This window comes from Gigantopelta aegis, chromosome 3, assembly GCF_016097555.1.
Source record: "Gigantopelta aegis isolate Gae_Host chromosome 3, Gae_host_genome, whole genome shotgun sequence".
Lineage (NCBI taxonomy): Eukaryota > Metazoa > Mollusca > Gastropoda > Neomphalida > Peltospiridae > Gigantopelta > Gigantopelta aegis.
In genome coordinates, this window is record NC_054701.1 from 59,926,725 (window position 1) to 59,950,570 (window position 23,846).

The window sequence follows — 23,846 nt, forward strand, 5'->3', positions numbered from 1 at the left end:
AGAGAAACAGGGAAAAAAATAGTAATTGATTGTTTACATTAAATATTTATGAAAAAAAGTATTAATATTGGCACTCAGCTGAATTCATCACTGTAACAGTGAAAGCTAGCATATACTGAAACAAAGAAATAAGGGAACACCAAATTCAATTCACTTTTTGTGTCGTAATGCCTGTATATTAAATACAAAATTGTAATGTGGATTGAATGTCAGTGGTGTGGGGTTGACTTCAAGACACAATGGGTGAACAATTTTGTTGTAGTCACACTTTACCATTAGTGTTGGTGTAATCCCTTATTTTTTTATTATCAGTATATATATATGGGACCAACCTTTAAAAAAGTAACTCCATTAATTAACAAGATGCCCTTGGGCTTTAACAGTAACCTGAGCAAATTGTTGACCCCACCTACCAGACTTGTGGAGTGCATACAAACCAAAAAACCACTTCAACGTAGGCCTAGTTCTGTTCAGCCTAGATGTTCATATCTTGTTTTCTTCCTTCTTTCTTTGTTTCAGTAATAAACAATGATAAAAATTGTTTACTGATCTACTGTTGAAATGGTAGGTTAGATTATAAAACACACCTTTCTATCAAAAACCCAAGATCTTGATGCTGGGCATAAATAGATAAACATATTTTAATGAAGACATTATCAAATGATCAAACACTGTTAAATCCTTGAGAGACATTAAATCTTTGAAAAATTTATGAGATGTAGGAATAAAAGTAACTTGAAGGATGCGAAACAGCATCTAATCTATATGTTTCTAAAATATTGATGCCATCAAATGCTAGCCTTGAACATCATCTGCTAGAGTAACATGATACAGGCGTAGTTTCATGATTACATGATCATTGTTTGTAATAATCCACGAGGATCTGGCTTAGTCAAAGAAAGCTTCAATAATTGATTATTTGACATGAAAATTTAATGGGAGAATGTATTAATTACTACTAGCATTAAGAAAATAAAGCTATTTTGGTGAATATGAGCTTTATAGGGCAAGCAAAATCAACACTGCAATGTCCATGCATGAACAAATTTAAAACTTACAATCAATTCCATCTCTATTAGTATTACACAGACAGATGTCATATGACACTTACTACTAGTTCATTTGTAAAGAGATGAAAACTCAACTCAAAAGCATTTATATTTTCAATATTCAGTTTTAATATATAAATTTACAAGTTGAATTTAAATGTAGCACTATACTGCAAGAGATCAATATGTTCGTTTTAAATTGCAAGAAAACAAAATATAATAAACAAAATCTAAATGTCTAGTAAAATAAACTTACAATGTCTGGAGCTCCCCACATTTAAATCTTATCTGACATGAAGTGGATGTGTCAATAACTGATAACATGTTACTGCTGATCACCTGTGCTCTGGAGAATTATTCCCAAGCAAAAATCTTCAAATACATGTCCTTGGTTTGGTAATCTGATGTATCAAAATACATACAAATTTACATACAAAACAAAACCCTTTAAAATGGTACTTAAAAGAAAATAAGTCTAGGAAGTTTTGTATATAACATTAGTGCTTAAATGCCTATTTTAAAAAGTAATAAAACTGAACATAGATGATCATAATTTTAAGCCACAAGTACTCACTTGTCATATATCACAAACATACCGTATGTTTTCTGGCACATGATCTCATATGTCTGATGATATTTATATTTTTAAAAATACTCTTATTTGACATCAGCTCTAGAACTATCTTTACCTTTTATTACTGACCTTTAAATATAAGCACATGTGAAAGAAGCACATGGAAGGAAGGAATGATTGTTGACACATTTAGTCAGATGTCTTCAAGTGCTATCTACTTCCATCTTAAACAGATCACATTTTATTCCTTCAAATCTAATCCAGTATAGAGTAACATGTATCAAACCAATACCTCTTGAGGGCTACATTTTGATACATGTATATACTTAGATGGTTACTTAATACTGACTCCAGCTTAATTTAGAGCTGACACAATGCTCGTGTTCTTATTTTTATTTAGGACTATGGTAGTTGCAACTCATTTATTACATGGGATCACTGACTCTGATCTAACCTGTTTTAACCCTTTGTTTAAACCCTTTTAACTTCTTTGTAAATAAAGTTTATTTAACCATCAATTAAGTATTTTTAGCTAATCATCTGTATAAATGTTTTTAACTTTTAAAACTTTTTTTTTTTTTTTTTTTTTTTAAAGCACACCTTCTATATATAGTAAACCAGTAATTATTAGGGAATTGATGTACATATATGTGTGCGTGTGCGTGTGCGTGTGTGTGTGTGTGTGTGTATGTTTTACAAGACAATAGTATGACTCATTGTCTAATATGTTAACTGAACAGACCTGGGAATGGGTCAGAGATGATGACATTGCATTTGATAATATTGTGCCTATATTTAGAGTATATGCAAGGTTATGTGAAATGGGGACATGAAATGTCAACATTGAAAATACATTGTATCACAACCATCAGTGACTGTCTTAAAGATAGAGCTTATGTGCTATGTTACAAAAAAGGATTAAAAAAAGCTTTGTGCTGTTTACAGTTGACTTTCTTACCTGCACATGCATGTTACATCTTTGCGTCTTCTGTAACATTAGTACAGTGGTGTGATATTTGTGTTTGTGTGTAAGAGAAACTTGTTTTAAAGCTGCTACTTTTCTAAACAATAACAATAAAGATGCCTGCATGGTGATAAATTCAGCATATTGCAAACGTTTAAAATACAGTGATCTGGGTTAAGGCTCGTAAATACAGGGTTTGTATCCTAATACCAGTTTAAACCTAGAATGAGTGCTCGGCTAGGGTCAATGTTTCATAAGGGCTATATCAAAGTCAATGGTCAGGGCACCATACTGAGAGTAAAACACTCACCTAAGGGAGTAAAATTCTACGATGGATATTAAAATTTATAAAAGAGTAGATTATTTTGTCAGCACCTAACTGTCATTAAAACATAAATCTTAATTTACAATATCAATCATATAATACAGTAATTGACAATAAAAACTTTAAACATAAACTCCCAGTTTAGGATTGTGGATATTAAAAGAAAGAGTTTTTGCCAATTCAACGATTGAGATGTTTTGAACTTTTGAATGCTTTATTAACCACAATTATTGAAGTATATCCATATTAATATGTTGCCTGACATGTAATAATCCCAAGTTAGCTAGTGATTTTTTTTTTTTCATTTACCAGCCAAATGACGAGTAAATACAAAGTGCTGCTTTGCACCCTGTATTGGTATGTGCTATCCTGTTTGTGGGAGTGCATATAAAAAAAAAAATTCTTAATCAGTAGGAATATCTCATATGGTATCAGCAGGTTTCCTCTCTTAAACTAAGATAAATTGCTGTCATGAACAAACAGGTCACCCATGCAACCGAGTTATTTACCAAGGGCATCATACTTGAACTTCAGTTTGATGCAAACACGAAAATAAATTAAATCATCATCATTATTATTGGAAGAAACTTGCCTGTTTAAAATTAAAAATATAATTTTTTTTTTTATTATTACTTAAAATAGCAATAACTAGTGCTTGACATTAATTACCACAAGTGTGTAAAAATGACATCACCACAGATTGTTTTCAATCATCTTGGTGAGATCAGCACCAAGTGAATGGCTTTGTGACCACTACAGACCACACAGATTAATATATAAAACTAATTACAACTCTGTGTGTTTACATGCTTCTGGGCAACTTTCACAGATGTATATCTGTTTACTGTACGTAACACCTATCTCTGTATCTATACATTCACCTAACTGTAATATCAACCTTCACCCGGGGCAGAGCAATTAGTACACAAAATGTTAAATGGTCTCCTCAAGCCCATGTTTATCTAAAAGATTGGCAGTAGTAGTCAGGGGACTGCAGAGAAGCTTTAAAGCTGACTTCAAAGAAAAAACCGAGACCTACATGTTCATGGGACACATACATGTATTGTAGGAGTTTACAATTGCTTGTTGTTCACCAAACAAGGTGAGCTACATGTGTATTTGATTAATGAACACTATGCACCTGATGACCCTCCAGATACACACAGCATGGCCTGAGAAAGTAGTCAGTTTTGTAATATTATTCATTTACACATTCTTCGAAATTCTTCCACTCCCACTTGACCAATTAAAAAAAAGAGTTTTACAGTTGTTTCATCTGTGAATATTCAACACAAACTGACAAAGGACACAAACATACCATTTACATGTATCAAAATTAAATATTCTTATAATTTACAGAATCATATAATTTACATGTAAATTAAAAACGAAATTTATTGTGTGTACAATGAAATGTTTTTTAAATCTGTACTTCAGTTTTAATTAAAAAACAGTTTAACGAGGGTGGGGAAGAGGATATCCAATTAATAATTTTTTATATCTTGAGGTTAGGAAAACATGTCACCCATTTTGAGACTTAAATTTTTTATGTTAAAAATAAAACATTTTCAATTTTTGTGTTAAGTGAAGCTAACTTTGCCAGAGAAGGTTAAATGTGTTTTAAATCAAATCTTAGAGAGATACCCTGCAAAATGGTTTTATCACACCATGTGTGTTGTAACCTAGCCAGAGAATGCAATGTTTTCTGATTAAACTATCAGAACAGTGCATTGACTTACCTAGATATAACTAAAGTGAAAACGCATGTGTTTTTGAATGTCAGGAGGTTACAGCAGTTTGACCCATTGCAGGAAGTCACCTTTGATAAGGGACAGAGACAAACAACAGGAGGGCAAGAAGATCTGTTCCACACACAGAGCAGAAAGAGACAGGTTCAAAGCGGAGATGTCAGAAACTGCAGAAAATGTGCACGAAATGTTAAGTACCGGTGTGAAAGAGCTACTTGAGACGTGTTTGTTACTGAACAGCTGAATCAGTGTCAACACCACACACTTTACTGATGTCAACAATACGTCAACAACATCTTTGTGTATTTATTCATGTATAAACAAAACAAATCCTGAAACTCCTGTAAGCAATGAAAGTGATAGTTTTTGCACCTGACAATAATGCCAGGAATTATTCTGTAGACAAACACTAGAGTTCATTTTACCTGATGGATGGGTGGCAGTACTTTTATTGTCAGACTAACATGATGTGTAAACCAGGTAAAGTGTATGTTTCTAAATGTGAGCAGTGGCGGATCCAGAAAATACATTTAGGGGGTCCCCAGTGACATGAGGCGGAATGCCAAGGGAACTTTGGGGGAGGTTTGGAGGGGATCATAAAAAAATGAAAATTAATATAAAATAAAATTATAACTGTCACAAAATGTAGGGGGGGGGGGGGCAGGTCCCTGGGGCCCCCCTAGATCCACCTCTGGTGAGCATTGCAAAACCTGTGTAATCCAGCTCTGTATATAATTCAACACATTCTGCTGATGCCACATGGATCCACTTTAGACAGTGTCAAGTGTACATAGCTGGGATTGCAGGAATACACAATGTACATTCCACATTTCAGATCAACACTTGGCGAACACCCATAAAAAAATATATAAAAAGCCATCAAGAGTTAAAGGCAATTATAAAAACTCTAAACATAACCAAGACTATTCAGTGTTATTATCTTTGAAAGTAGGAGGCTGTTTGAGAACAGTATATGGTATATCTAGTTTTATAATATATATTATTTTACTATTATTAGCAAGAAAAATAGATGGCATCATGCAGTAGCTGCCACAAATTTCTGCCTGCATGCCACCCACTACAGAAGTATAACATTTAGTTTGTTTCAAGTTGGACATGGCTGACTACTAGATGACCAAACACTACGATGGAAAAATAGCCATAACTCAACACTAAGACAAAAAGATTGTTCTATTATGCTCTGCATGCATATCACACATTGAAATTTTCTTTTAAAATGAAAAACAAACTTAAACAAGGAACAAACCAAACTAGTCACCGTTATTTAGTGTTTTCCATACACCCTGATAGCTTTTCAGTCATAACAAAAACAAAATTATCATTTCAATCAATAGCACATCCATGATGGATTATCTAAGTTCAGCTTGTTATAACCAATCTTAATATGCCATCTTAAAACTGTCAGATTCCATCTTTGCCCCATTAATTAAATGGTCAGTTGAGCCATCCCACACTGCTAAAAGGGACCAGAGCCAAATTGTGGCTGGAGAAGACTGTCCAATTTAGTAGCATCATGCTGGAGATAGCCTGATTGGAATTAAGATATTGTTACAGTAGCTGACCAGATCTGTACGTTTTGACAGTTTGTACTTGGAGCAGCTCTGAGCTCACAGACAAAACAACCCCATTAAGAGTAAGCAGAGTAAAAGCATGTCTGCAGTTAACATTATCATTAAATTACAGTTTGAGCTTCAAAAATAGAAACTGGTTTAAGAAAAAACTGGTATCTTTAACTTGACTGAATACTTCTGTCGTTCTATATATTTTTTCAATACTTTAAACTGCAAAATATACAAGAGTAACAGTGTCTGTAAATCTGTTTAAATATCGGCCGAAGTTACAAAGCCTGTTTTAGATTTACATGAATGAAACTACCGGTACATGTATTTATGAATGTTTAAACACCTGCGTTTAAAAACAACCCAGGCTTCGTACATCCGAAGCATACAGTGTACATACATGTTTGAACTAATGGTAACTAAATTTACATAAATGTATATAGTTCCTGATTAATCACATATTTTTAGTGGCACTGAGTAAATTCAAACAATTTAATTAAATTGGTTTAAAAACATTTTCTTTCCTTCTACCTTTCTTTCTTCTTTCTTTCCTTCCTTCCTGCCCTTTAACTTTTTCGGGGGTTTTATTTTCAGCTTTATTTTTAACCCCATATATCATAAAAATTTATATTTTCATGTATCTATGTCAATTATTACTATTGTAATATATAGCCCTACATGTAAAAGTATTCATATGCACATATTTACAATGTTTAACCTTCAACAGTCTTTGCCATAAGTACATCAAGGTAAGCTGAAGAGCACTTTCCTGAAATGATGCCAGAGCTGTAGCTAGTGGGTATAAGGGGGCAGCTCCCCACCCCCCTCCACCCCCTCCTCAAAAGAATCTGGTAAAAATAACAGAAACTTAAAAAAAATCCTCATTAACCGCTTGAGTTTTAAATATGAATAGAATTCATCTGCCCCCACCCCCTCCACACACACACACACACACACACACACACAATCCTAGCTATGGTCCTAGATGCTAGGCGAGCAATCACAAGAAATTTCAAATATCATTAATAAAAACATTTATTGCAATAAGATCAGTTTGTCACTCTCCTAACATTTTCCAGGCAAGTGTGGAGGGAAGCAGAAATTATCACTCGCCTTTTGAGGCAAACACTGAGCATGACTATATTATCAGGACTAGTGGTGTAACAATACATCAGACTATCAATATGTTGCAATAGTAAGTGCCTCGATAGCAATGCATCGATAGTTAACTGAACTATTGATAACTATTGCAATTGTTTGTTCAACTATTGATAGTTTCGATAGTATGCATAGTCAAATATGATCTACAACCAATGCATGATTTCACTACCTAGTGACATTATTACAAACAAATACACATACCTACATACATACCTACCTACCTACCTACCTACCTACCTACATACATACACACACACACACACACACACACACATACACACACACACACACATACATAGTATAATATGAATATATATTTTGCAAACCTATTTACCTCAGTCATTCAATATGTATGGATAACTGCTCAAGGTAAATAGTTTTGTGAAATATCTATTCATAATACTGTTATCAAGCGATTTAAAAATTCACAATACTATTGCAATAATAAAACTGACGGCAATAGTCACCCCAACCCTAGCACTACCATATTTGGTTTTGGGGTCACTAAACCATACAGAAAAAAAAATTATTTGTATAAACATAGCACACTTAGATAAAGGTAAGTGTTACACTGATTTCATGGAGCTAGTATGCAGTATATATATAAGGAATAGGACATGAGAAATGCCAGACAGTGGGGAGAAATAGGACCAGTTAGAGAGGACGTAAACAGGATATATGGAAATGGGAAGGAATAAAATATGTTGGAGAAGAATTAGTAGGACAGTGGATGGAATGGGTAGGAAAGGGGATCTTGTGCAGAAGAACATGAGGGGAAGATGGAGATGGCAAAAAGAGCAGCAGGATGGAGAGAGGGATATCCAACAGGATGGGGATATCCAACAGGATGGAGAGAGGGATATCCAACCAGTGGTAAAGAATTGGAAAGTAGTTGGGAAGGGACCAGGAGCCTAATTCACTAAATTCTCGCAACTTTGCGATCTCGCAATGCAATGCTAAAAAAACTTGCAAAGAGGATGCTTTGTGAATTAGGTCCCCAGGAGAGTAGAGCAATATCACAGAGGAATATCACAGGTATGAAAGAAGGATATGAGATGTGAAAAGGGAATATGACAAATGTAAAACAGATGTAGGACAAGAATTGGGAAAGGAGTAGGGCACAGTAGACAGGAGTAGGATAATGATCTATTAAAAATCAAGTTAAGCACTATTTATATGCCATCCATAGTCAAGAAAAATAGTGGAGCACCTCTGACACTCAGCAAGAAAAAGAAGGAAGGAATTGTTGTTTTTTATCAACGCACTCAACATTTTATTTACAGTAATATGGCATCAGATATATGGTTAAGGACCACACAGATATTGAGAGAGGAAACCTGTTGTCGCCACGTCATGGGCTACTCTTTTTGATTAGCAACAAGGGTTCTTTTATATGCACCATCCTAGACAGGATAGCACATACCACGGCCTTTGATATACCATTTGTGGTGCACTAGCTGGAACGAGAAATAGGTCAATGGGCCCACCAACGGGGATCGATCCCAAACCGACCATGCATCAAGCGAGCGCTTTACCACCCTGACACTCAGCAAGTCCATAAAAATGCAAAGGAGCAAAACCTAGTTGTCAGGGATGGAGATGCCAAATGAAAGTTGTATCTTATGGAACAGAGGAGTATGACTGAAGATGACATGGTTTAATGCAGGTTTAAGGGGAAAGTATACCAGGACCAGGGAGAAAGATATTATGGAAATAGGGGTGGTAGGACATAAATGAAGAGAAGTATCGGACATGAAGATAGGAAAGAGCCTGGACCAGGACCAAAACAGGGTGTCAAGTAGAACATAATATAGAAAGAATAGAACCTTAATACATTATGGAGATTAAAAGTGGGACTCAGTAGAGAAGGAATCGAGTAGCTGAGAATGGAGAGAATTGTCAGGGCCATAGCTGGTGGAGGGGTAAGGGAGGGCAGTTGCCCTCCTCAGAAAAAAAATACGGAAAGCATTATAGAAACTTGAAGAAAATTCTCTTCTTAACCGTGGTACCTCCCTAAATATAAACTTCAACAAAATTATATATGAATGCCATAATATAATAAAACACTCGAGTGTTAACTGTAAATAGAAGCAGGAAAATATTCTTATTGCCTTTTTTTCACCCTACAAGGAAGCAAGAAAATGTGTTTGTATGTGTGTGTGTTTGTATGTGTGTGTGCGTGTGGGTATGTGTGTGTGGGTGTGTGGGTATGTGTGTGTGCGTGCGTGCGTGCGCACTTGATGTGTGGTTGGTCTGTGATCGATCCCTGTTGGTGGGCCTATTGGGCTATTTGTTGCTCCATCCAGTGCACCACAACTGGTATATCAAAGGCCATGGTATGTGCTATCCTGTCTGTGGAATGGTGGATATTTACAAGATCCCTTGCTACTAATGGGAAAATGTAGCAGATTTCGTCTCTAATAAGATTATGTCAAAATTATCAAATGTTTGACATCCAATAGCTGATGATTAATAAATCAATGTGTTCTAGTGGTATCGCTGAACAATACAAACTTTAATTATCTCATCCTTCTCTCTCTCTCCACCCTCCACCTATTTTCACTTCTCTCTTACACCATCCAGCATTGACGGTGGAGTTTTTGGTTTAATGCAAACTGGGGTGTAGGTGAGGAGTCTTACCTTAAATACTCTTGTAGACAAACATCACAGAACCTGTGTCCACACGACGTGATCTGCACGGGATCTCTCATAGGAAGTCGACACAGCAGACAGTAACATCGCCGTCTTAATTTGCTTAAAAATATTAGTCCAAACCCTGGCATCTTTACTCGATTCACAAAAATTAAATTTTCCACCCTGTCCTGTCCTGTTTCCTTAGTCTATCCGAAAATCCCGTTAGTGACGCCTTCACGAAAGTCCGTACTTCGGGAAAAACACAAACGAAATCATCATAGGTAATGTGTGTCGTCTGCTTCCGACAAAACCGAGCGTGCAGCGAACAGCTGTGTGGGTGAAATCAATCGAGACAAGTTGAGGGTCACGTGATCCATAGCGCTTATCTCACCCGTTACATATACGTTTAATAAATCGAAGCACGTAGCATACTAGCCGACAACAGCTGAATCGAAATGAGCCATTATTAAAGGGCTAATTATATTATTAACCTATTTAATACTTGCAGTTAGAACAGTATTAAAAGTTTCTAACTTCGCGAGTAATCCTAAATATACGCTGATTCTGTACTTCAGAAAGCAATAACACCCACGCGTGTATTTATTAAAGTATTCAACACCCCATTACGGTATTAGTCACCCTGTAGTATTTCCTATTTGTCATTGCTTGCATATTATGTGGGATGTTTTTCAATGAACTATTTTATAAGGAAGTGAAGTTAACCAAGGTGCGTGCATACACCTGCTATATTTAATACGGGACCTTATCAGTATCATTCGTTGAAATAGCCGAGCTGCCCAGGTATGTGCCTAGTACAGCGTGTTTGAACATAAGTGGAAATAACTATTAGAAACAAACAGGCCCGTTCAGGATGTAAATATCCCTCCTTTTTTTTTATCCTACTCCTTATAAATAATAAATAAAATTATGAATAAAGTAAAATTTGTTTTGTTTAACTAGAGCACATTGATCAATTAATCATCGGCTATTTTGAATGTCAAACTTTTGGTAATTCTGACTCGTAGTCAACAGAAAACCCGCTACATTTGTTTCTAATGCAGCAAGGGATCTTTTATATGCACTTCGTACAGACAGGATAGCACATACCACGGCATTTAATATATCAGTCGTGGTGAACTGGCTGGAACGAGAAATAGCCTAATGAGCCCGCCGAATATGGCTAAAGACAGTCGCCCTCGTACACTAGAGGCCCTATCTACTCCAGATATCCTTCCTACAGGCCTGAGAAAGGCAACTCCCCCCCCCCCCCAAATTAATGGGGGGGGAGGGCTTGGTGGAAGGAGAGACTGGGTTGGGTTTGGGAGGTTGGGGGGTGGGTAAACGTTTTTGTAGAATTTTTGCGAGGTCTACTTTTTAACAACACATTCTGAGTTATTTACATAGATTTATAACACCCTTTTTTAATGACTTCGATGGATCAGATTTCTCGTTCCAGCCAGTGCACCACGACTGGTATATCAAAGGCCATGGCATGTGTTATCCTGTCTGTGGGATGGTGCATATAAAAGATCCCTAGCTGCTAATCGAAAAGAGTAGCCCAGGAAGTGGCGACAGCGGGTTTCCTCTCTCAAAATCTGTGTGATCCTTAACCATATGTCTGACGCCATATAACCGTAAATAAAATGTGTTGAGTGTGTCATTAAATAAAACATTTCTTTCTTTCTTTCGATGGATCAGAGTGCTGGGAGACAAATGAAAGGAATAGAACTTGTCTAATATTTTAACGGTATGGTGTTTAAAGTATGGTTATCGTGACACCTGGTCTAGATACAGCTATGAATCGTGTAATATGCAAGATAAGACAGCACACGCCACGGCCGTTCATATATACCAGTCGTAGATCGAAGACCCTCAGTGGATTCATTCTCTGATTGGATTTTCTTGCCCAAACTGGTTCCCGATGACTGATGGATCAAAGGCTGTGATATGTGTTGTTATGTTTATGAAAAACCTTCTGTTTAGTGAAGGCGATATATTTCGGTCATCTGGGTGTTCCTGTCTATACCATTACTATAGATGACCTATTTTTAAAGTTGCACCCTCTTACTACAAAAAGCAAGCCGCTACCACTACACTGGTAGGCCAATAGTTGCCAAATACAAGTATTAGCTTACGATATCGGATACTTGGCAGCCGTAGATTAATTAATATGCCGAGGTGGATGTGAGTAATTTCAGGCATGCTTCTATATGATTCTGCAAAATTTCTGTCCAAGTTGGGCTGAAGCAAAGTTCCGTTAAACATTCCATTAATAAATAATTATTGGCGTAGCCACGATTTTTTTTTTTTTTGGGGGGGGAGACCACTATTCAGGTGTGGGGCAATCCACACTATGTATGTATATATGTATGTGTGTATGTATGTATGTATGTATGTATGTATGTATGTATGTATGTATGTATGTATGTATGTATGTATGTATGTATTGATGTGTGAATATCTATATATTGTATGTATGTCGAGGTTGACTGTTACATACATAGATATTAACGCACTGGCACAGGGGATAATTAAATCCTTTCTGGCCTCACAAATTGTCCCATGCCGTTGCTGGGACTCAAACCTGTGGCATCGAATCGCCCGCAAATTGCGAGACTAACCACAATGCGCTCTGATGTATGTATGTATACATGTATGTATGATTTTATAAAATTTAATACAGAAAAAAATACGTTTGATTGGGTGGGTAGGGTAAGACATTGCCCCCATGCCCTTCCCCCTCGCTACACCACTGTAAATAATACATTCATTTTTTTAGACTTTCTAAACAAAAACGGGGGTTTGTTTTTCTATATTAAGTTTTATTAATTTATTTAATAGTGTGTGCGTGTGCGTGTGCGTGTGCGTGTGTATGTGTGTTTGATTTGATTATTTGATTATTATTTTATTTTATTTTATTTTATTTTATTTTATTTTATTTTTCTTGGGTGCAATGGTAGGCGGATTCAAGGAGAGTAGCTGGAGGGCACAAACCCGAATCTTCTGAACATCAAAATGCCCCGAAAATGTCGCAGTGGCGTAGGAAGGTGCTACAAAGTGTGTGTGGAGGGATGGGGAGGGGGGGGGGGGGGGTACACTTTTATATTTACACACTTTTACACTATTATAAAGCAAATATAAATCAAAATATCTGAAAATCAATGATATGTAGCCTAATATCTAGTACCCTCCCCCGCTTTTTTCTTCTTCTTTTCATTGAAAATTATTTATTTCAAATAAAATTATGTTAAATTGTACTTTGGAATAATGAAGGTACCCTTTTATATAAAGTTGCAAATCTCCCTATACATAGATTCTGAATCTTCCCTGGAGACATATATATGTCTTTAGCTTTGGTACATTGTTGGACGCCATCACCGCAATTTAGCAATTAGCACCATTGTTGGCGATTTCACCTAGCGCCGATTACCACAATGTGAAACTGTGATGCCGCCTTTCCGGATCTAGATCCGAGATCTGGAAACCAGATTCTCACATCCATCAGCCACTTTACAAGGTTATACGCGGATTGCCTGGATTAACCCTAATAAAATTTAAATTGCTCCCACGTAACATAATTAGTAACAATTGTCCCCTTTAAAAGGCAGGTGAAAACGATTGGCGATGTATTAGCAGAAATATGTGGGGAAACGATTGTCGTACACACGTAAAATCGCAAAAACCATAAAGATTAAAAGAAACTCGAGAAGAGAAACGGTACTTGGGGTAGCTTGAAAATCGCCGACATAAGCTTTTGGATTGTTAAATTAGAGGAATGGATGTTAACGTAATACTAATCTTAAATTTAAGTTAAGTTTTCAACTTGAGATAACATTATAATCCCTTATAGTGGAGATTGGACTGGACTAACATATTAAAGCGCCTATATCCAATTAAGGTTCAAGCACGTCTCTCCCGGGCACAATCTCTGACTTCGCCAGTGACTGGGTCCGGGACAGAGGGGGAGGGGGTTGAGTTGAAACTGGGCAGAATTTTGAAAATAGCAATTAGTAAAAAAAATGTAAATAGAATTTAAAAATAAATAAATAAAAAGTTACAAGCCAAAAATAAAAATAATTGACTGCTCGGACAAATATTTATATAATTTGGAGCATTTTAGAAGGATAGTCCAAAAATAAATAAGAGAAAGAAGAGAGGATCGGACTATTTAATAATATTAATTAAAGAAAGTAATTTCGACGAAAATTTGAACGAAGGTCCAAAAGTTTTTAAAGTTCGATCTATATGTCCACGTGAGTAGCCTCGTTAAGGCCGTTAGGGTGCACAGCTTGTAAGGACGAGATGGGTTGCATCCCGTCAAGAAAACCCCTAGATTGACAATCATTAGACGTTGAAGGTATATAGTGCTGTGCTGAAATACAGATCTTGAGTGAATGAATGAATGTTTAACGACACCCCAGCACGAAAAATACATCGGCTATTGGGTGTCAAACTATGGTAATGCAAACAAATAAGGTGATGTTCAACATCAATAAAAAAAATTCAAAATTTAAATAAAGACAGTGTAAAGAACTGCAAAAATACAAATATCACAGATAGATACTGACTTTTACTTAAAATTTCAATTTGTGCTGTATTGGCCATTCTCATAGAGAATGTTACACCCCTGCACCACGGTGAGGTTACAGCACGCGCAGGGGCAGATCTTGAGAAGCCGGATCCATCTTTAATATTATTATTTTTTCTTTAAATATGTTTTGGCGGAGTTGGGTGGTTGGTATACAAACTGAAATAATTTGAATACTAATAACTTAAATAAATAAAATTACTTTTGTTTTAGATTTTTTTTTCTTTTAAATTTAACATCTGTTTTGAAATGTTTTTAATTGAAGAAAATTTTCCAACATGTAGTTTGTATCTGTAGATACAATTTTAATTCATAATAATGTTGTATGTGGCATAATCACACTGATTTTGGATGTACATGTATTTAATTATATGTTACGGTGATCAAGTTCCACCTTTCAGCTGCATTTGAAGATCTACAGGATTGCCCTTATGTAGGCATTATGGATTAACAATATTGCATGTACAAACGTCCTTGTAAGTTATCCAGGACAAAGTCCAGTAACAAAAAACAGTGTAATTAGATGTAAGGTTAAAAAGGCAAATAAAGTGAATGTGGCCTCAACATAAACGATAGCAAGATCTATGAACTTTGAGATTAACTTTACAGTTAACAAATATTTGCAACAGAATATCCCTGTCCTGAATCAGACCCCCGATCCTATCGGAGGCCGGACTCGGGATAGGCGTGTTTGAAATCCTAGTGGTATATGGACTATGGACACGTCAAACCAGTTACTAAGCTAAGCTGAGCAACAGAATGTTGAACGTGAACATGACACAACACACACACCAAAACATTAGCACAACATAGCACGCACAACAGAAACTGAACATGACAAAGAACACACAACAGGACATGAACATAACATCGCTCACACAACAAGACCTGAACATAACATAGCAAAAAGCTGAACATGAAAAAATAATCACCATAGAAAATGAACGTGACATAGCACTTGCGACAGTTCATTTTTGTTTTTTTGTTTAACAACACCACTAGAGCACATTGATTAATTAATCATCGGCTATTGGATGTCAAACATTTGGTAATTATGACTCATAGTCATCAGAGGAAACTCGCTACACTTTTCCTAATGCAGAAAGGTATCTTTTATATGCACTTCCCCACAGACAGGACAGCACATACCACGGCCTTTATCCAGTCACTTGCGACAGAACCTGAACATGACATAGCACTCACAACAGAACCTGAACATAATAGAGAACTCACAACAGAACCTGAACATAACAGAGAACTCACAACAAAACCTGAACATGACGTGGTACACACAACAGAACCTGGACGTGACATAGTACACACAAAAGAACCAGAAGAAGAACATGGCAGAACACACATGCAACATACCATGATCATGACATAGCACACACAAGGGAACTTGAACATGACATATCACTCACAACAGATGCAGAAAATAATTTAGCACACACAACAGAAACCGAAGAATTGATGACTTAACACTCAACAAAACACGGAGAGAACACTGCACATAACAGTCTGGAGATATCACTGAACACACATCATACATAACCTGGAGAGATCTCTGAACACAGTAGAACCTGAAGAGATCAGTGAATACAATAAAACCTGGAGAGATCACTGAACACACAACAGAACCTGGAAAGATCACTGGACTCACAACAGAACCTGGAGAGATCACTGGACACAGAACAGAACCTGGAGAGATCACTGAACACAAAATAGAACATGGAGAGATCACCGGACACACAACGGAACCTGGAGAGATTACTGAACACACAATATAACTTGGAGAGATCACTGGACACACAACAGAACCCGGAGAGATCACCAAATACACAACAGAACCTGGAAAAATCACTGGACACACAACGAGAACCTGGAGAGATCACTGAACACACAATAGAACCTGGAGAGATCACTGGACACACAACAGAATCTGGAGAGATCACTGGACACACAACAGAACCCGGAGAGATCACCAAATACACAATAAAACCAGGAGTGTTGCACTGAATACACGACAGAACCCGGATAGTACACCCAACACCCAACACACAACAGAACCTTGAAAGATCACTGGACACACAACAGAACCTGGAGAGATCACTGAACACACAGTAGAACCTGGAGAGATCACTGGACACACAACGGAACCGGAAGAGATCTCCAAATACACAACAAAACCAGTAGTGTGCACTGAACACACAACAGAACCCGGAGAGTACACCCAATGCACAGCAGAAGCTGTAGGCTTTACTGTTCACTCAATATAACCTGGAGAGAATCCTGCATACTCAACAGGTGGACATGGTATAGTGTTCACTGCTTCTGGATTTGATATTCAGTACACACCCTCATTGGAAATGTAAACCCTATATCCTTTGAACGAGCTTCACTTGAACCCGGTGTATCCCAAACCAATAAGCTGCTAAACATAGTTTCTTCATTAAAGGATACCAGTTTCAGTTTGCTTAACTATTCTGGTTTGTCTGTTGCATTAGCTGATAAACCAGGTATTCTTGAAACTAGTGAAGTACACCCTGAGGTAGAGAACCAGGAACTATCTGCAAAAGGACTCCCATGGCGCAAAGAACGCGGAAAGAACACTGCACACAACATGACTTCAGCTTTTCTGATGACTCATCAGGAACGAATACTTGCCTAGAAAAAGAGGTTTTGTATGGATAAGTCGTCTGATTCTGATGCACCATCATCAAACAACGAACATGGAGCATTACCACCAGTCTTTCTGCCAGATAGAAATTTTTGGATATGGCTCTATGGAATTGAATGCAACCACAGTCAACAGGGATATGGGGGGGTCCTCTCTCAGAAAGAAAATGGGTTAAGTTTAGGGTTAGGATTAAGAAAATCATACAGTAATGATAAGAGTAATTAATTTTGTCAAAAAGTTAACTTTAAAAAAATTGTGCAAAAATATTTGGGTATGGTACCATACCCATTTTCCCCTCTGGCAGAAACCCTGCACCAGATAAGGTCACACAAAATCAGGGGTGGGTAAAAGAAAACAAGGATTTCACGAGTAGTTTTTTTCACATTATTATTTTGTTCAATTGGTGATTTTATTTATCGTATTATTATGAACAAAAGTAAAATAACTTTTTTCACGTAATATTTTGTTTAAGCGGTGATTTTATTAATACGTACTTCTACTTGTATTCCTTTTTGAATGTTTGCTTCTAAATATTTTTTATTTACAAGCTTTCTCCTTTTCAAAAATAAATATGTGATTTGCAAAACTGAAATGTTTTAGAAGTGATGGTTCTTTCAGAATATATATTTAAATTTACTTGATATACTGTTAGTCGTAAATGACGCATTTAATTTAATCATGAATAATTGTCGAACTACAACTATTTAAGCAAATAACTAAAACATCTAATATGCTATAAATACTGCAAATATACAAAGAAATAAATATGTTCAGCTTTCATTATCATTAAAACAAATTCGACATCTTAACTACTGATCAAGAAAAACAGTTTTCCTTCATTATCTAGGCTTTTTAAAAATGAATTTTGGTGCACTTACGTTCTTCTGGCTCTCATGCGACGATATATATATATGTATAAGTATATTTTAAAATCCGAAATAATGGACTACACTTATTTTTGAGTTCTCCAAGTGTTTCTTTTCATTCCAGTAATGAACAGTTTAGGTGGAGACGAGTCGATTAATCATTGCATTAAACATTGTAGCATGAAAATAATATAAACTGAAAGCGTGCTTTTAAAAGTAACAACACCACTAGAGCATCTCGATTTATTAATCATCGGCTATTGGATGTCAAACATGTGGTAATTTTGACATATAGTTATGCTGAAGGAAACCCGCTACATTTTTCTATTAGTAGGCCTACAAGGATTTCACTATTCACGGCCTTTAATATACCAGTCGTGGTGCTTTGGTTGGAACGGTAAACAGTAATGGGCTGCTTAACAATAACTTTACAGTTGGGTTAATATATGTGACTGTTGCACATCAAGTACGTGTACATATATATATATATATATATATATATACATATACACACACACACACACACACACACACACACACATTGTTTAGTTTTATTTGAAAGTTGTATACTACTTGGCACCCGACAACAAGTGAAGTTATTCTTTTCCTAATTGAAAACGGGTGACACAAATACGTTGCTCTCTATAAAATATAAAATGAATTTACAGTTGATTATAAAGAGTATTAATCATTATGTTTCAATTTTAAATTGTTAAAAGAGGTGTTTTCTCCCTTTTGAATACAAATATGAAAGTACCTTTTAAGTTTAAAAGTGTCGTTTTTTTAAAGGCGATCTTGCTGGCTACTCAGTCTGATAAAATGTTTTTTCACATTCAAAGTAAAATTGTACGTTTTTACGAGTTGACCAGCATTCCACCTACCCCCAGTTATATATATATAACTGGGGGTAGGTGGAATGCTGGTCAACTCGCCCCAGCGGTTAGTCAACTCGCCCCAAACTGTTTAGTCAACTCGCCCCCAAAAGGTTACCAACTCACTCCAGTGTTTGAACAACTCGCACCTAATTCAACTTTATTGTCCGAAAATTATTGTGACGAAATTAGAAATGTATACAACTTTGGGAGTGTAATTTTATTTAGTAATATGAATAAACATTTTACATGCTTCAAACCCAAGGTGGGTTGGTTGTCTTGTTACATCAAACGAAAACAGTTTAATAATTGTTCATTGCTCGTGTTACTACCGTGACAATTTACACCTTTGAACTCCCAGTTTATGTTCTGGCCTGAAATATATTGCATATCTATCAAATCTAATACTTTGAACAAAATAGAGTGCATCTGGAGTGAGTTGACCAATCGTTGGTAACATTTTTGGGGCGAGTTGACCTGCTCCCCTGTGGTTGAAAGTTAAAGTTTGTTTTATTTAACGACACAACTAGAACAGTGATTTATTAATCATCGGCTATTGGATATCAAACATTTGTTAATGTTGACATATAGTTTTAGAGAGGTAACTCGCAAGGCCTATATTTTTCCATTAGCAGCAACGAATGTTATATGCATCATCCCACAGATGGCGACAGCGGGTTTCCTCTCTCAATATCTGTGTGGTCCTTAACCATATGTCTGACGCCATATAACCGTAAATAAAATGTGTTGAGTGCGTCGTTAAATAAAACATGTCTTTTTTGTTCTTCTTTGGTACCGCCTCTGACAGTACCCTCTCACAACGAGAATGGCTCAGCAGAAAGACAAACAGGACATTCCTATTTGTATTATTTTTCTTTTTGTTTGTCATACCCTCACTACTATAATTAGCGTGTGTATGACGAAAAAACCCAAAACAAATAGGAATGGTGGTAGTGTTAACTTTATATACACGTAGTCCAAAGGATAAATCGACGAAAATACAAGGCAATCAGGCATGAAACACAAGTTATTTCCCTTATTGACATTTCCAAATAAAAGTCACGTTTTTTTTATTCGAACGCAGCGCCGAGAGGATTATAGGAGAAGCCATGTGTTTAGGGAAGTGACGTCACGTATCAGCATGCGCGCGCATCTGGTAGGCAGAAGTCTATCATAATGGCCATTAGTAACAAAGCGAACTAGCGTAGCGTGAATAGCAAAGAATGGCCAACACGTGCTTAAATTACCGCTTGTAGCACGGGAACGCTATTCTACATAGCTACATGTACTCTTTCCACCCATACAATTTGACGATTGACCGAGTTCAAAACTATAGCAAACTTCCTTTTTTTTCTTTTTACCTGAATAAATATTTTTAGTCCATGTATTTTTAAAGCGTCTGGTCCATATTTCAAGTAAAGCATTACAAACGAGCGCGCGCACACACAAATAAAAATAATAAAATAAAACGAGTAGGCCTATATTTTTTATTTAAAACTGTTTAAAAGAAATAATTGGCCTACACTTTGTTAAAGGAAATTATTTCTTTTAACAATTTTAAATAACCCCTATATATATATATATATATATATATATATATATATATATATATATATATGCATATATGTATATATATATATATATATGCATATATGTATATATACATATACATATATATGTACATATAGATACACATACATATATATATATATATATATATATATGAACATTTGTTACAAATGAACAACCAGTAGACAATATATAGACAGTAGTTATATATATATATAACACATCAGACTTGTCTACTGGTTCATTTGTAAGGCTTTTCATCAACAATAAATTAAGCAAGTATCTTATTAGAAAACTTTACAAAAACTTTAAAACTATTAATTTTATCAAGTCCTTTTTTATTCCTTAAACTTGCTGATATCGGATACATATTAAACACATTGTATTAAAATGGAGGAACCTAAATTTAGTTTCCATACATGTTCCATGACCACACATACATTGCTCCCTCTAGCTACAGCATCCCTTTTTAAATATTAGTACAGAACTTAGCCTTTTAAACCGGATACATCTCAAAGTTACTTGGTCCCTCACCTTTGTGGTTCCATCTTCAGAACATTTTGTAGCATTATTTTTTTATATATATATACATAAAAATTGCCATTAATATTTTAATCACCTAATCCCATGCAGGCCAGGACATAGTTTAATATGCAGTCGATCTAGGATTGATTCCTGTTGGTGGTCCTATAGGGCTATTTCTCATTCCAGCCAGTGCTCTACAACTGGTGTGTACAAATGCTACACTATTTATTATCCTGTCTGTGGGCTGATGCATATAAAAGATCCCTTATTGTTAATCGGAAAGAGTAATCCATTATGTGACAGCAGCAGGTTTCCTCCCTAATATTATCTGTGTGATCCCTAAACATGTCCGACTCTATATATCCGTAATTAAAATGACTTGAGTGCATTGTTAAATAAAAGATTCCTTCCTTTCAAATCTAAAACAGTGTCAGTTACCTTTGACAAGAGGCACAGTTTCAAAGGCTATCACTTTCAACCTGATTAATAAACCAGTTAAAACAACAAATTACTGTAAATGGTAACAATACAATGTTTTAATGTAAGACACACATTAACACAATGCAAATATCATTTGATCATTGGTTTATAATGATAATAGAAAAAGAAAATAATAAATATGTGTTGTCTACTGTTTCTCGATATAATTTTATTGATTTTGTAAAGTCTGTTTTTTATTAGAAAATCGAGATCCTGGTAAAAAAAGATTAAATCCAAGTGTTTATCAATGTCATCATCACATACTGAATAGCCCCAATCATATTGCATATGGTAGTTTGGAAAGTCAGTGTGTTATCAATGTCATCATCACATACTGAATAGCCCCAATAATATTGCATATGGTAGTTTGGAAAGTCAGTGTGTTATCAATGTCATCATCACATACTGAATAGCCCCAATAATATTGCACATGGTAGTTTGGAAAGTCAGTGAAAAAAGTTCTGGTATCCCTCTTATGCACAGAAACATGAGATACTGTAGAAAAGAATCGCTGAATCTGATACCAGTGTTCTCCTTAGCATCCCTTAATTCACCCTAAAACTTAAACGCCCTTAATTCATCGTGAAAGGCCCATTTTTCATCCAAGAGTTGCCAGTTCTCTTTTTGTCCATAAACAGGGATCACTGATACCTAGGAAAAAAAATAAGAAAATTGGTAAATTTCTATGATATATAAGTATGAAAGTTTTATATTGTGTATATTGAATATTATTGAAATATTTGAATACACATAAATGTATTTGTGAAGACATATTGACATCTGTCACTGATGACAATAATACTTATAAATACAATCAGCTCCCCTTTTCTTTCTTTATTTCCTGCAAAACAAATTCAGATAACTTATATAATAAATGCATGTAACATAATTTATGTTTTTAATAAAATATAATGGCTATCACCAACTTGTGGATCAATATCCAGTTTTATTATTAGTATTTATTTATTTTTAATCCCAAACAAATGATTTCATACACCTGATATCCCACCCTGAAATGTTTATACCTTTTATTTTATTATTAAAAAATCAACTTACACATTACAAATACACCTGTGGATCACTTCTTCAATAAAAAAAGTAAAACATTATAATTAACATATAATATAATTAAATAAATGGAAATATTTCACAACCATTTTCATATGAAACAATATATATATGCTTGATTGCACACACACACACACGTACACACACACAGCTCCCTGTTATTTAATTAAAAATATAAATACTCCAGCCACCTACATATTTTATGGCATAATACAATATAAAATATATTCAGATTTTTGTTTTACCCACTATAATGGATCTGTCAATACAAACAAAAAGTTACATAAAACGTTGTTTGTCGATTGACTGGGTAGGCCTACTGTTCACAGGGTAACTTTGTTTCCATGTCAGTTTGGTGGGGGCTTTTATTATTATTATTATTTTATTTTTATTATCTTTTCAATTTTCATTTCAATAAATACTGACGTGTATTAGTATTACGAATGAATAACCATACAACAAACCTTGTATAAAATGACGATCTCCGTTGTGGGATGGGCAAAGTTGATTGTTGTCAGCTTTAACTGTTCAACGTTTCGCTTCCACTGTATTTGATGAAACTAATTTCATAATCCTTACTACAGTGACTTGTGCATCTAACAACAACGTATGAAATTACCATGACAAAATACCATTCATCAAAACTAGTCTACACTGATTTAATTGACGGAAAAACATTCGATTGTTCATTACTACTAATGCCAGTATTGTCAACTGGTTTCTTGCCTACCAGCGCTCACGCGGTACCACGTGATCAAAACATGTGACGTCACCGTGGCTTCTCCTATACTAGCAGCCAAATCCTAGCAGCCAATTACATTGGCGGCAAATTTCAGCAGTCACCCATGGCGACGTTCAAAACACCGGAATCGTACACTTTCAATTGTTACGTATATTTCCCACACGTTTAAATTAATTATTGTACCAATTATTAGTAGTCACTATAACTGAAGAATTTTACTTAATAATTTTACTGTTTTAAAGAGTATCTTTATATTTAAGAAAACAATAATAAACAACTAAAACTTATTTTCATAGTTTTATTACTTGTATAACTATACAACATAATCGTTTTCATCAAGCACTTTTAATATCTTAAGAAACATTTTAAAAGTATTTTTCTACTTCGGCAAAATGGATAGTCCAACTAGTTTCGTGTCGACTAC

General features: G+C 35.4%; 1 protein-coding gene across 2 annotated transcripts in view; it reads right to left on the bottom strand.

Moving 5' to 3' along the window:
- The window catches only part of LOC121368340 (TNF receptor-associated factor 4-like), a 78,157-nt gene extending 67,629 nt beyond the window's left edge, over window positions 1-10,528 (bottom strand). The window contains exon 1 of one of the 2 annotated variants that reach the window (XM_041493029.1): window positions 10,042-10,528. In XM_041493029.1, the coding sequence (XP_041348963.1) occupies window positions 10,042-10,184 (143 nt within the window). In that variant the 5' untranslated portion in view covers window positions 10,185-10,528. The remainder of the gene's footprint in view (window positions 1-10,041) is intronic. The other variant, XM_041493030.1, reaches the window with a different exon arrangement.
- Window positions 10,529-23,846: the final 13,318 nt, after the last annotated feature.